Consider the following 14,446-nt stretch of genomic DNA (forward strand, 5'->3'; position numbering starts at 1 on the left):
ACCCACATCCCTCATTCACGCTGTACTGTACAGCAGTTTGTTTCAAAATCAAAACCTCTGATTGTAAGCCTAATACATTCTTTATTTTCAATTGATAAAATTCACTCTGTTGCTTATTATGCCCCTGAAGAGGAAACTTACTAATAGGTATCAGCAATTGGTACCAGAAATGCTCAGTCTTGCTCAAAACTACTTAATTTTATCACTAAGTGAGAAGCCACAGTAGTTAATGCTCAGCACTTTTGTTTGGAAGAAGCACGGCCTCTAATAAAACATTCTCGCGTTTCAAGCCACGTCAAGTGGTTTACTGCCCACAAGCTTTGGGCAGAGATCTCCTCTGCCATTATCAAGTGGATGACTGTCGTGTGGTTGTCATTGCTGTGCCGTCGCTCGTGGGATCATTGGTGCTCGGTCCCACACCATAAATGGTAATGTTTTGGCCGAGTGACTGCTGGGCCCGCTTCAACTTTCTCAACACCGGATCCCACACTGTACTCAGTTGCAATCCACTATCTCTATTGAAGGTGTTGTCAGAAATTCCAAACTCTATGGCCTCATTTATCACACTATCCCAGAAGCCATTAGACCATTTAATAATAGACAACTCATCGAATGCAATTCAGTGTCAGTTTTCCAGAGCATGTTCTGCTACAGCTGACTTTTCGGGATAGCACAGACAGTAACACCTTTCATGTTCTATGTGGCACTGTTCAATAGTGTGAACAGTGTGGCCAACATAGAACTGCCCACATCCACACGATATCTTGTAAATTCCTGGTGTTCTGAGGCCTACATTGTCTTTCACAGATTTCATTAGTTGCTAGATCTTTGCCGGAGGTCTGAAGATTGTGTCTATTTCATGCCTCTTCAGGAGCTGACTAATCTTCCCTGTTGTCAAATCACAAAACATTAAGAATGCAACCTGCTTGGTGTCTTCTTCAGAGGTCTTCTTCCTTTGAGGCTTGGATGACACTGCTTGTGAGATCTGTTTGTTGTTGTAACCATTTTCTTTAAAAACTTTGCATAAGTGGCTCAATTCTCTCAGCAAGTTTTCAGCATCTGAGATGGTTTCAGCTCGAATACTAAGGTCCTCAGAACTGACTGTTTCTGTGCTGGGTGATGGAAGCTGGTGGCGTGCAGATACCGATCTGTGTGGGTGGGCTTGCAGTAAACACTATGACCAACATACCCATCGGGTTTACGGGAGACAAGCATGTCCAAGAACGGCAGGGAACCCTCCTACTCTACTTCCATTGTGAAGTTGATGTGGTCATGGATGCTGTTGAGGTGCTCCAGGAACTCTTCTAACTTTTCTTGTCCACATGACGGATATCACCACGGAAGCATGCATTCATACATAGCACTGCTTCTAATATATTGCTCTCAGGGAACGACAGAGAGCAGTCTTTACATACAGCCCTCCAGCCCATCCACCACCACCACCACCACCACCACCACCACCACCACACCCTCAATGCCCTCCCTCACCCACCAGCTGTGTATGCCCTAGCCACCTGCTACCACATGCAGGAGCTGCACTACCAGTATAAGTACTGCTATATCCACTGTAACTCAACACTTCATCAGAATAGAATAAGTATGATGTTTGCAAAATTTCATGCTTTCTTAATGTTTCCACACAGCTGGAGAGCTGAGAGCTAGTCATCAGATTCAAAGAGTACACCTAGGGTAATACAATATGCAACAGTGACCTCACAAACCGATTACACACGATTTGAAATTAAAGGATAGTAACATTGTAAGAGTAACTATAACAACTTGGTACCTGAGGTAGCAGTGTTGACAGTAACTTGCAAAGGAGCTGCTAAGTCGTGCAAGGCTGAAGTACTTCGCTGTTCAAATTTTTCTTGCATATACTGCCTTAGTGTTATCCAGAACATAATTGTGTATGCAATCTGAAAATTGGAAAATAAGATTAGGCACAGGAGAATGACTTAAGTAAAATACAGTAAACAAAGAGGCAATGGTATGTATGATGCACCATCACCTCATGAGGCATTTACATCTTCAGGCACAGAAATAGGCACACATCTAAATTTAATTCCACTACTATACATAATGATCTATTTCTGTGTATCACTCAAATGTTATACAATTTTTGTCTTCTCTGCTGGTAACAAATTCATACCCTAGAACACAGTGAAAATGTGTAAACATACCATCAGTGGGTTACTTACTCATGGCCAAGGAAACTCCAATTTTATTCTACATCATATTTTGACCACATCTAGCAAATATTTGTATTTGATAAAGCCTTTTTTCTTGTGATATCATTCAAATTATGCTACACTGTTGTAGCTACCTTATTTTAAAATTCAAACTGCGAATCACATTAATAAATAAAATAATCACTTTAGTTCTAAAATTTGTTGATCTCAGCCACTTCAGGCATGAAGCCTGCACAAAAATATAACAGCCGAATCTGAATAGTTAGTGTTGATACTTCTGTCAGCATAACAGTTAGTTCTTGTGAATGAATATTTTGCATTATCTCCTGTCTCTAATGAAATACCAGATAAGAAAATAATGAAACAACTACATGAAAAACAAAATAACTTGTTTCTAAGATACTAGACATTCAAAGTGATCTTTTAATGGATAAATTATTGCAATTATACGATTTCATAACATGACCAGCACACAGCTAAAGCAACAAAGTAAGAGCGACACTGTTTTACTAATTTTGTAAATCTCAGTGCCCCAGTTTAAAAACTACAATTAATTAACCATAACATTATGTTCAGATCTTCTGTGACACACTTTCCAAAACATCAATACTTTAGACAGATGAAAAGTACATAAAGATGTTCATACACACTCTTCAGAACATGGGGTTAGTTTCCATGTATAATACGAGGGAGTGCTGAAAAGTAATACCTCTGAATTCTTTATTTGAAAACTCTTAAAACTCTGTAAAGAAAACAATGTTATTAACATTTTACATCATTAGTCTTCGAGTCTACATATTTATTTCTCGACACAGTCACCCTGGTGATGAACACTTTTTCCTCAACAAGAGACCACTTTGTTGATACCATCACTGCAGAATGTCTGTCTGTTGATGGAACCACAACCTCACTTCTGCTTGTATGTACTGCTTCAATACTACCAAGGTGAAGCACTTGCTGGTGCTCTTTAAGTTTTGGAAACAGATGAAAATTGGATGGGACCATGTTGGGACTGTATGCAGGATGATCAATGACAGTGAAACCAAAGTATCAGACTGTTGCAGATGTCGCAGCACTTGCATTTGGTCTGGCAGTGTCATGCTGAAGGAAGTATGCTCCAAATATGGAAGAACTCTTCAAATTCATGAAACGTTATTACGGCACACTGTTTCTCATGCACCAACATAGTTGTTTTACACACCACCATGTTACAAGTTACAATTTGGAGCCCTCTAGCTGCACATAGTTGCAACCTGAGTCAGCAAAGCGGTACAGTCTATTGAGTATTATGCATGACATGTACTACCTCAACCAATATTGAGAAATGAATAAAAAATTTGAGGGCATTACTTTTCAGCACATCCTCATATAAACACTTGGTGACTATTTCTTCCAAGCATTATTCAGTATAACTGTACTCTGCAACCTACATAGATCTGTAATCGTTCTGTGCTCGAGCCTCTTAGCAATTTCCTATTTCTATAGGAATATAACACTTGTGACAAAGTATAACATTTATTTTTACCAGTGATAATTTTATGAACTGTGTAGTTTTGCCTCTGTTCTCTAGTATCTGTGTTTTGATCGCAGGGAAGAAGGCAGTCGATTTAACATACTTCCTGTCTGCCATTAGATGAGAAAGGATGCACAGTACTTGTCACAAGTTTTGATAGAATATTTATCTAGTTCTCTTGGCTTAAATGGAGACAGAAATTGATGAAAATAATTTTGATGAAGGTGGCTGTTACACACTCTCTTAATGAATTTCAAGGTACCCTGCTGTACAAAGATAGATGAAACTTTTCCAAAAGTTGTTTACTGTTTTTCTTATTTTTCATCAGTTTCGTTTATTCTGAACTGTGGAGAGCAGTTTATTTTCAGGTTCTCTCACTCTCCTCCTCCTCCTCCTCCTCCTCATGAAATTTCATTCTTTCACTAATGTAATTGCCTTTTCTAATGACCATACATTCATGGTGTTTGTATATTGTTTTTTCCTAGTATGTCTTTAAGCCAGTTCAAAACACATCTTCACATTTCATCCAACCATTATGTGGTCAGTTTCATTGTAATAAGGAGTTGGAAACTCTATTGTTAATCTACTTTCGTTCATTCTTGTAATAAGCCCATATAATTACTTTAATCTCTTCTTGCTCATTACAAATGTTACTTTCAATCAAACCTGTAGATATACACATTTTTTCTCTTTCTGTAAAGCCTGGGTTACATTGGAGTGACCACAAGTAAACAAGCACCAGCAAATTAGAATTCTCTCTGGTGCAAATGCAACCTGTGTGCAAGCAGACACCATGCAATCATGTTCAGTTTGCATTCATATCTGCATGCTTGTATTTTGCCAGTTGTAGGTTTTTCAGCAAAGCACCAAAGGAAGTTCACAAAGAGCATTTGTTGCAGTTTTGCAAGTGAACTTGGTTGTTGACATTACTTGTGCGAGTGATGGAGTGGTCTGAAGAGAATGAAATGTTTCTGATAACAGAATATAGATGTCATACGTCCTTGCGAGACCCACAGAAAAAATGACAACAAAAGGAGAGAGAGAGAGAGAGAGAGAGAGAGAGAGAGAGAGAGAGAGAGAGAGAGAGAGAGATTGGTGGAAAATATCTGATGCATAGAAAAATCCAAATTTGGGACAAGAAAAAGATAATAAATTCATTAGATGCTTTCATCAAGTGGAAATGGAGGCAATAGCACAAAATTAAATTATTAAAAAGTACCAGTACAGTAAAATTTCTTGAAAGTAAATAAGTGTCTATATGTACGTATTTGCTGATTAAAATTAAAAATTGTTTAATTATTTTTAAGTTTTTTTCCACTCTTGCAGTTCATGTGGTTAATATAGTTCCTCATTCTCTGAAGTGAATTATGTTTGCTGTCAAACCATGCAGTATTTGGAAGTACACAACAGAAAAGCCATTCACAAGGGCTCACTAAGGTTTAGTTTGGCAAATCAAAACATAGATGTGACTGGCTAAGCTCCTCGAGAGCTGTACATTTAGCATCACCTAAATATGATAATTTTATGGAATTATAAACATACAGAGAACATTGCATCACCTTTCTTCTCCTACCATTTTTGTGACACCATTTGAGAATAAAATTTTATAAATTCATTCATACACATTTTGAAAACTCAGATAACAGATTTGAGAGTGACATTGTGCATTCAAGTGAATTTAATGAACGTAAATATTTTTGGATGAACTATACTCCAAAACATAACAAAAAATTAAGAAGAAAAAAGATATTAACAGAAAAGTAGCCCAAGATGTCAAAGCTTATACATTTAACATATCAATCATTTATTACTCATAATAATATTTCAACACTAATTTCATAATCTCTAATTTGTATAACTTCATCATGTAAAACAATGACTTTAATCCAGTAAGGTTAAATACCTTTATTAATAGTGGTTCACAAGCTAACCCATCCGGTTTCTCGAAGCCAATTTGTTTCAGATTAACTCCTTTGACTTCCTGAGGCAACTCCGAATCATTTAAATCCATTCCATAAATATATTGTGCTATGAGCAGAAGCTCTGCATAAAAAACTAAGAATGGGGAGCTGCGCAACATAGCTCTGCGCTGATTTGGGAACATCCACAGTAAACTTGCCCATAACAGTAAAACAAATGTAAGCCAACTGTGGTGTGTAATACTCCATGCCTGAAAATTAATTTCATCATATTACTTTACTGAACTATAAGAAAGTCTTTACATGCAACTTCAGTTATCAAAATTATGCTAAGAAAAGTGCAACTTCATGCAGCCCATTCCTTCAGGATATTTAATATAAATATAAGCATCAAAAAGCATATATAAAGTTTTAAGTCTCTGGAAATGAAATAGACTAATATTTCACTTTATTTAGTTGATTTTTATTTAATTGTAATAAATATACACAGAGCACATGATTATACAAATCTTTATTAACAGCAAGGAAATGAAAGCTGTGTAGTGTAGTCAAGGATTAAGCATATTTAGTTCTAGTACTAGGGTTACAAAACAGAAAATAAATTTATCTTAACTCATTCATTTATTATAAGAATTCCGTAACATCTGAAACAATTGACATTTAGTACGAGACAGTTAAAATATAAACCAACACCAAATTCCCCACATAGATATACAAAAATTTAAGCACTGTATTGCATTGCACTATAACATCCGACAGGAGTGTCATCACGTGTTAGTGCAGGAGTAAGTGTTTGCTTAGTGTTGGTGGTGCAGTACCACATGATATAGCCAAGCGAACCATGGTTGCCAAAGCACAGTGTTTTTCTGCATGTTTCCTGCTAATTATATGTATTCCTTTTATTCCTAATTTTTGTGAATATTTCATTTCATGTTCGCTCCTTACTGATTAATTGTTACAAAGTTGCTACAGGTTAACTAGTTCGCTTTTAGAAGCGATTCTGCATTCTGCAAAGCATCAGTGCATTAAAGTACAATATCGCTCTTCTATCGATAAGGAAGCAGGTCAGTAGATGACGAACCCACAATCAAGCCCATATACCTCCAGATGAGTGTGTGTTTGTCAGTTCTGGTTACGGTTATGAGCACATGCAAATCAGCCAAAGTCCAGCCAAAATTGACAAGTAGTGACCCCCAACATGACACGTTAACTGGGAGGAACTGAACCATAGCTGATTTTTATAAAGTTTACAGAATGTTTGAAGAACTGTCAGTGTTATGACTAGTGGTCCACTTGCCTCTGTTTTGGCCCAATAACCCACCCACTCCTATGGTTTGTACAGGTGGAAGCAAGTTTCTGTTATGCTGGAATCATGGCTGCCCTCAAAGTGAGCCAACTGGATCGTCACTTTGTGACTGAAATGCAAGGCATCACAGGGTCCCCAGAGGCGAATTCCTGTGGGAAACTCAATCCAGAATGATATGGAGAGTCACTGCCAACAGAAGGATAGAGTATACCAAGTTCTTCCACAAGAGGATATTGGGGACTATAAGCCTTTGCAATATCTAACAGATATTCAGCAAGGGAAACATCCCATCGCACTCCCCTCAGATTTAGTGGTAAGATGGCCCAGTGGACAACCCATCAAAAACTGAACACAGATTAAGCAAGAAAAAAGGTAGAAGGTGCATTGAACTGTGAAAAAAGAAGCAAAATAGAAACAGTGAATGGTCCCAGCTCAAGATGTGCAATATCAAGCAATTCTGAACAGTCAGTGTATCGTGGTTGTGTGGTCACTGTGTTGGACTATGAAGGGGGAGATCCATGTTCAAATCTCCCTTGAGTCTCATTTTTTCTTCTTCCTCTTCTTCTGCTTCTGCTTCTTCTTCTTCTTCTTCTTCTTCTTCTTCTTCTTCTCCTCCTCCTCCTCCTTCTCCTCCTCCTCCTTAGAATTATAAACTGTCCATCTGATTACTGACTCCAAATGGACATACCTTCTACTTGTTTTACACAGGCACCAAATGTTATGATTCTTGCATTCGATTTTGCAAGTTCTGACTCTTGAATTCCTTTGTTGTAATGTAGTTTACACCCATTTATTTATTGTTCTCATTTCTATGAGAGGTCTCTGCGGCATCTCGCCTACTACCACTATTCATCACACTTACTTGCAACAGTAATACACACATCAAAAAAGTTTTGCATCACCTTGGTTCAGAGTGTTCCGGATCCTGTACAGAAAATTGGAATTGAGATCAACATAAGCATAATTTCCGCCCTTTTTATTGCTCATGAAAACTACACACTGCATGTTGTACCACCATACAGCCAGGCCTTCAGAGGTGGTGGTCCTCATTGCTGTAAATACCAGTACCTCTAATACCCAGTAGCATGTCCTCTTGCACTGATGCATGCCTGTATTCATTGTGGCATACTATCCACAAGTTCATCAAGGCACTGTCAGTCCAGATTGTCCCACTCCTCAACGGCGATTCAGCGTAGATCCCTCAGAGTGGTTGGTGGGTCACATCGTCCATAAACAGCCCTTTTCAATCTCTCCCAGTCACATTCGATAGGGTTCATGTCTGAAGAACATTCTGGCCACTCCAGTCGAGCGATGTCATTATCCTTAAGGAAGTCATTCATAAGATGTGCATGATGGGGGTGCAAATTGTCATCCATGAAGATGAATGCCTCGCCAATATGCTGTTGATATGGATGCACTATCGGTTAGAGAATGGCGTTCACATATTGTACAGCAGTTACTGTGTCTTCCATGACCACCAGGTGCGTACATCGACTCCACATAATGCCACCCCAAAACAGCAGGTAACCTCCACCATGCTGCACTCACTGGACGGTGTGTCTAAGGCGTTCAGCCTGACCGGGTTGCCTCTAAACACGTTTCCGACGATTGTCTGGTTCAAGGCGTATGTGACACTCATCGGTGAAGAGAACGTGATGCCAATCCTGAGCGGTCCATTCGACATGTTGTTGGGCCCATCTGTACTGCACTGCATGGTGTCGTAGTTGAAAAGACGGACCTCGCCATGGACGTCAGGAGAGAAGTTGCATATCATGAAGCCTATTGCGCACAGTTTGAGTCTTAACACGATGTCCTGTGGTTGCACAAAAAGCATTATTCAACATGGTGGCATTGCTTTCAGGGTTCCTCCGAGCCATAATCCATAAGTAGCACTCATCCACTGCAGTAATAGCCCTTGGGCGGTCTGAGTGAGGCATGTCATCAACAGTTCCTGTCTCTTTGTATCTCCTCCATGTCTGAACAACATCGCTTTGGTTCACTCTGAGACACCTGGACACTTCCCTTGTTGAAAGCCCTTCCTGGCATAAAGTAACAATTCGGACACGGTCAACTATGGTATTGACCGTCAAGACACGGTTGAACTACAGACAACACGAGCTATGTACCTCCTTCCTGGTGGAATGACTGGAACTGATCGGCTGTCGGATCCCCCCTGTCTAATAGGTGCTGCTCAAGCATGGTTGTTTAGTTACACTGGGAAAAAAATGAGCTGTGAGAGAGATTTAAAAATGGCTGTTCTTCTTCATAGTCCAACACAGTGGCCACACAACTGCCATGGCATAACTATTCAAATTCACTTGTCATTACACATCTTGATCTTGGACCATTCATTGTTTTTATTTTTCTTCTTTTGTCACAGTTCAGTACACTTTCTTCCTGTTTTCATGCTTTACCTGTGTTCAGCTTCTGACAGCTATCCACTGGCCTGTTTGCCACTAAATCAGAGGGAGTGTGATGGTGAGTTTCCCTTGCAAGGCATCTATGAAGCAATGTGGATACAGTCATCATAACAGACAACTTACTGCGTACTCTATGCAACATCAGATTATCACCACAGATAAAGGAAATAGTGGCATGTCAAATGAATATGTCACTGGACACCTCAGTAGAAACTGCAGACTGAGTACAGAAAGACAGAAAGCCATCCACCCAGCCCAGATTAGAGCAGTTTCGGCACAGTGCAGCAGTATGGTGGCCATAGCAACAGTTGCACGTACTGATTATGACTTGCGCACAGTAGAGATTCAAATTATATGCACGCAAGTCAGGACACTGTTGTGGCATTGAATACAACAGAGGTCACTACCACAGACATTCGAGGAGCCAGTCTGTTAGCAATACTAGGTCTTCTCAGATTGAGCAGCCTGTGTGTTTGTTTCACTGGAGATTCAATGTACAGGCACGAAAATACACGGCACTCAGCTTTCACACAAATGATTATGGCTGTTGGTCATAGGCGCAAATGACTGCCCATCACCATCTCGTCACCTGTTCATTAACAACAGAAGTCCTGGCCCAAAATTCCTGGTCGACACTGGTTCAGACCTGAGCATCCTACCATGGTCTCGGAAGCACTGCAGCAGGCCACCAACTGCCTTCTGTCTATCAGTTGTCAAAAATTTGACTATTGTGACCTCTACAGCACACAGAGAATGGACTTGGACTTAGCATTATGCTAGCCATTCATTTGGGATTTTACTGTCACAGATGTCACAGAAACTATTTTACCATCTCCTGCAGAAATGAATACTACTGTTGAATATTTTTCCAATTGTAAAGTCAGTTTGATTGCAACTTCAAATGGATTCAGGCAAATTGCAGTTTAAACTTGATAGATGTTCATGAAAAGCCGAAGAATGCGGTACAGATTCCCATGTTTGGCAACATGGCGAAATTTGCTGCTCCTCATTGCTCCCCTCTTGGCAATCATCAAAGTTCTCAGTCAATCTGGTGTCACTGTTCCCCTTTCAACCCTTCAGTAGTGCTGACCATGAGCAACTGTGAAAAACAAACTGTAATATCTGCGGATCAAAACACCAACTAATATGATTCAGACCCATTCTGAACTTTTGCTAGTCCCATGATCTAGCAACGTCTGTGAGTACTATCCCCATGATGGGTCTTGCCATTGTAATTTATTCTTGCAATAACAATTACAGTCAGTTTAATATGATTTATTTCTTTAGTTAGACATTTCATTCTTGATTAGATTAATTTTACTTCTTGTTTTAACTGAAGATCACCATCATGCTCAAGGCTGATTCCAACCTGGTAACGTTTTTACCTGGTATTCTAATATGGAAAAAGTGACCGAATTTCTCATTTGCACAACACTTCGTAATTAATTACAATCTCTCATAATGAAAGAAAATCTTGGTGTGGGTTCTGAATCAACTACTGTTTTTTGAAAGACAGCATCTCTGTTTCTTAATGTTATCTTTACTTAAAAAGCAGTATTAATGTTTGTATATGCTATCCATAAATGTATAAGAACGTTTATCGAGAACCTGTGCAAAAATAACAAAAGTTTGTGAGATATAGAATTTAATGCTATTTCCCACTGCGTTTCACAACATTTTCAAATTTTAATCGGAACAGTAGGCTTTTGTAGTGACTATTTCATAGTTTCTTGCGCATCTCTTGCACTAGCACCACACGAGTCTGTGTCATCTGATTGTTCGAGCAATGTTGATATTGTGATAAGTGCTTCAGCAAATCAGGAAATTTCAAGCTTGTTGAAATGCAAGTATCATTTGCCAAGCCCTGCCCTTCTGAATTCTTCAAAATAAATCTGTACGTGACCTCAACAGCCAAAGCTTCATCTCTTAATTTATTTAAGATAACCCCTTTAAATGTATGGGTACACTTATATACTCAACTAAACAATGCAAAAATGTTGACCTCAGTAGATATAGTTCAATCTGCGAATATAAGATGACCCTGTATTTTCCGAATGATGAAATTGGATAAATTGCTAGATGACATTCAGATTATGGAACACAGTGCAGACATGGCAAAGGTTTATTGGGTCTGTCCTTTTAAGATTTTCCATTCTGTTTTGTGCACATGGACAATGTGCTCATGTTTTCGGCCACCTGGAACAACACCAATAATACCTGTACGAAGTATTTAAGCGAACATTGGATAGTCATGTTGAATGTTGCTACGTGCATTTTCTGGCAAACTTCTTAGGACAAGGACTTTCATCTTGGGGCTCTCTACTTTTAACAGAGGAGGTTGAGGCAATTCTGCTGCTACGTATGCAACCACAATCAAGGCACTGTTGCAGTTCCTAGGAATATCAAACTTTTATCATCGTCACCTACCTTGTGCATCAGAATTGCAGGAACCACTGACCATGGCACTGACAGGACCTAAAGCAAAAGCCGGTCCCCAGTGGAGTGGACTGAGGTTCTGTGCTACACATTCAAGGCCATGAAATAGAGCATGGCTGACAGCACTTCTTGCACATCCCAAGCTCAAAGCAACCCTAGCGTTAGTAGTGGATGCAAACCATACTGCCTTTGGTGTGGCACTGCAACAATGGTCAGATAGCTTGTGGCAACCACTGGTTTATTTCTCTCACAAACTGTTAACATTTCAGACAAAGTTGATCATCTATGGCTGTAGGCTCTTGGCCATAAAAGAGGCCATTAAATACTTCCAACTGCAAACTGAGGCTCGAGTATTTATCAGCTTCATGAACCATAAACCACTGACCTAAGCATTTAAGTGGAAAAGTGGCAAGTGCTCTCCTTGCAAATATAGCCACCTCAAAATTTATAGTGCAATTAAGTACTGACATAATGCACATTTTGGGTACTGATAAAAAAAACTGTAGTAGTTGTCTGTCTTTAGGCGTCAGCAGCATGATGATCCCTATTCACATTCCCACACTGGCCCGAGTACAAAAAAATGATAAAGAGCTCCAAACATTAGTCAATGATACTACGTCAGCATTAAGATTGCAACTCCTTGACATGCACTCTGGGAGAAAATGCCGGGCTGTACTGCGACATCTCCTGTGGAAGACCTTCCACATTTATTCCAACAGCATTCAGAAGACAAGCTCTTGACAGCATACAGAACCCATCTATCCAAGATTTGGCGTACAGGAGACATGTCAAGGTTTACAAAAAGAAACTTTTTCTCTTTTTTAAGAGAAATACAAAGGTTTACATTATATTTTACATTTCCAAGTCACAGCTACATAAATACATAAAATAATACATGTAATACAACCCCTTTGCTCAGACGGTGAAGCTGTCCTCAATGAATTCTTGGACAGAATAGTAACACTTTTCCACCAGAGGAGTAAAGAGCAATCTTTTCAGTGAACCAAGTTCCATCTTAAATATATTACTGCCTTTTATTTTATTGAAATTTTTTAACCCTATATACTCTGGTATTTGGGCATAAAGTTTTAAACAATGTGTTGGAAGTTTGGAATTATCTCTGTGGCAAGTGCTGCAGTTGTGGTCAAAACGGAAAGTGTCTAGTGTATGTTGATTTTTATATAACACCACCGCCACCTCACATATGTAAAGAGAGGGGATAGATAGTATTTTTAAATTTTTTAACTGTAGTTGACAGAATTCCTTTCTTCTTCTTTTTTTTTTTTTTTTTTTTGCAACACAGGTTTCTAATTACTTTCTTTTGCAATACTAGGAGCCTAGTGACATTTGCTGAATTTCCCCAGAAGATTATGCCATAACGAATAACTGACTCAAAGTAGCAGTGATAAACTATCTTTCTGGTATCCAGGTTTGTGGCACCTGACAAAATACACATTGCAAATGCCAAGCTGTTCAGTTTATTTGCTAAGTAATCTATGTGTATCTTCCAATTTAAATTTTTATTACGATTTAGGCCTAAGAATTTCACGTGGTTTGCTTCTGCGATATCCTGATCATTACAAGTTATCTTTACTTCAGTCCTTTCTAGTGATTTAGCTTCAAATTGCATAATTTTGGTTTTCGCTACATTTAGTTTTAGTCCATTCTGATGCAACCAAGATTCGAGTTTTTCTAAAGTATTTTTGGCTTTTTCTGGAACACTTTCAGATACATCATTTTCAATTAGAACTGATGTATCATCAGCAAATAAGACTGAATGAACATCAATAGCAAGTGGTAGGTCACTTATGCAAAAAAGAAACGGATAGGGACCCAATATTGAGCGTTGTGGGACTCCTTGGGGAACTGTTTTCCAGTTTGAGGAATAATTGGTTCCATTTGAAGTTAAAATTACTCTTTGTTTCCTATCTGACAGGTAAGAGCTAAACCATTTTAAAGCAGTGTCCCCAATTCCATACATCTGTAATTAGTGGAGGAGTAATGCATGGTTCACTGAATCAAAGCTTTAGTTGCATCACAGAATATTCCTGTGATCTTTCTACCCTTATCTAACGTGGAGCATATTTTTTGGATAAACTCATTTATAGCATCCACAGTGCTTTTACCCTTATACTGTGATGTATGTTCAGAAATAGCTTTAAGGTTGACATTATTGAGCTTGATGCTTACCATTTGCTTACAATCACTCACAAAGTAACTGATCCAACTGTTAGGCAGACCAATGTCATATTGTGGTGACACAATTAATCTAACTTTAAAGACAATCACTGAATGGAAAAAGTGTGTAATAATTTTTGTACTGTTGCCTTTGTCTTCTCACCTTTTGTCTTCCTTCCATATGGCTACTGTTTTACATTTTATCACATTGCATGTTTCTTGTGCAGTAATAGCTTGCAGTATTCACCAGTAGCTGTAACACATTGTTTTTATTATGTATAGTGCCACCGTAAGTGGTGTCCCTGCAAAAAAACTATGGGTAGCAAGAAGCACATCAAGTGTGAATCTACAGCACCCATTAAAACAGATTATGCTTCACCAGATCAGTTGCAGAATGAATCAGATAGAGTGATTACCAATCTGGTTCGCAATGCTTCGAACTTTGGGCCATTCATGTTAAGTTCCTGGTTTCATGCAGCCCTCAA

General features: G+C 38.9%; 1 protein-coding gene across 1 annotated transcript in view; it reads right to left on the reverse strand.

Annotated features, from left to right (window-relative positions):
• LOC124799297 (piezo-type mechanosensitive ion channel component) overlaps positions 1-14,446 on the reverse strand; it is a 715,678-nt gene that overhangs the window by 422,911 nt on the left and 278,321 nt on the right. Inside the window, exons 12-13 of the mRNA XM_047262884.1 lie at positions 5,606-5,872; positions 1,787-1,916 (exon numbers count right to left, since the gene is read on the reverse strand). Coding sequence (XP_047118840.1) covers positions 1,787-1,916; positions 5,606-5,872 — 397 coding nt within the window. The remainder of the gene's footprint in view (positions 1-1,786; positions 1,917-5,605; positions 5,873-14,446) is intronic.

The sequence above is a fragment of the Schistocerca piceifrons genome, chromosome 5 (genome assembly GCF_021461385.2).
Source record: "Schistocerca piceifrons isolate TAMUIC-IGC-003096 chromosome 5, iqSchPice1.1, whole genome shotgun sequence".
Lineage (NCBI taxonomy): Eukaryota > Metazoa > Arthropoda > Insecta > Orthoptera > Acrididae > Schistocerca > Schistocerca piceifrons.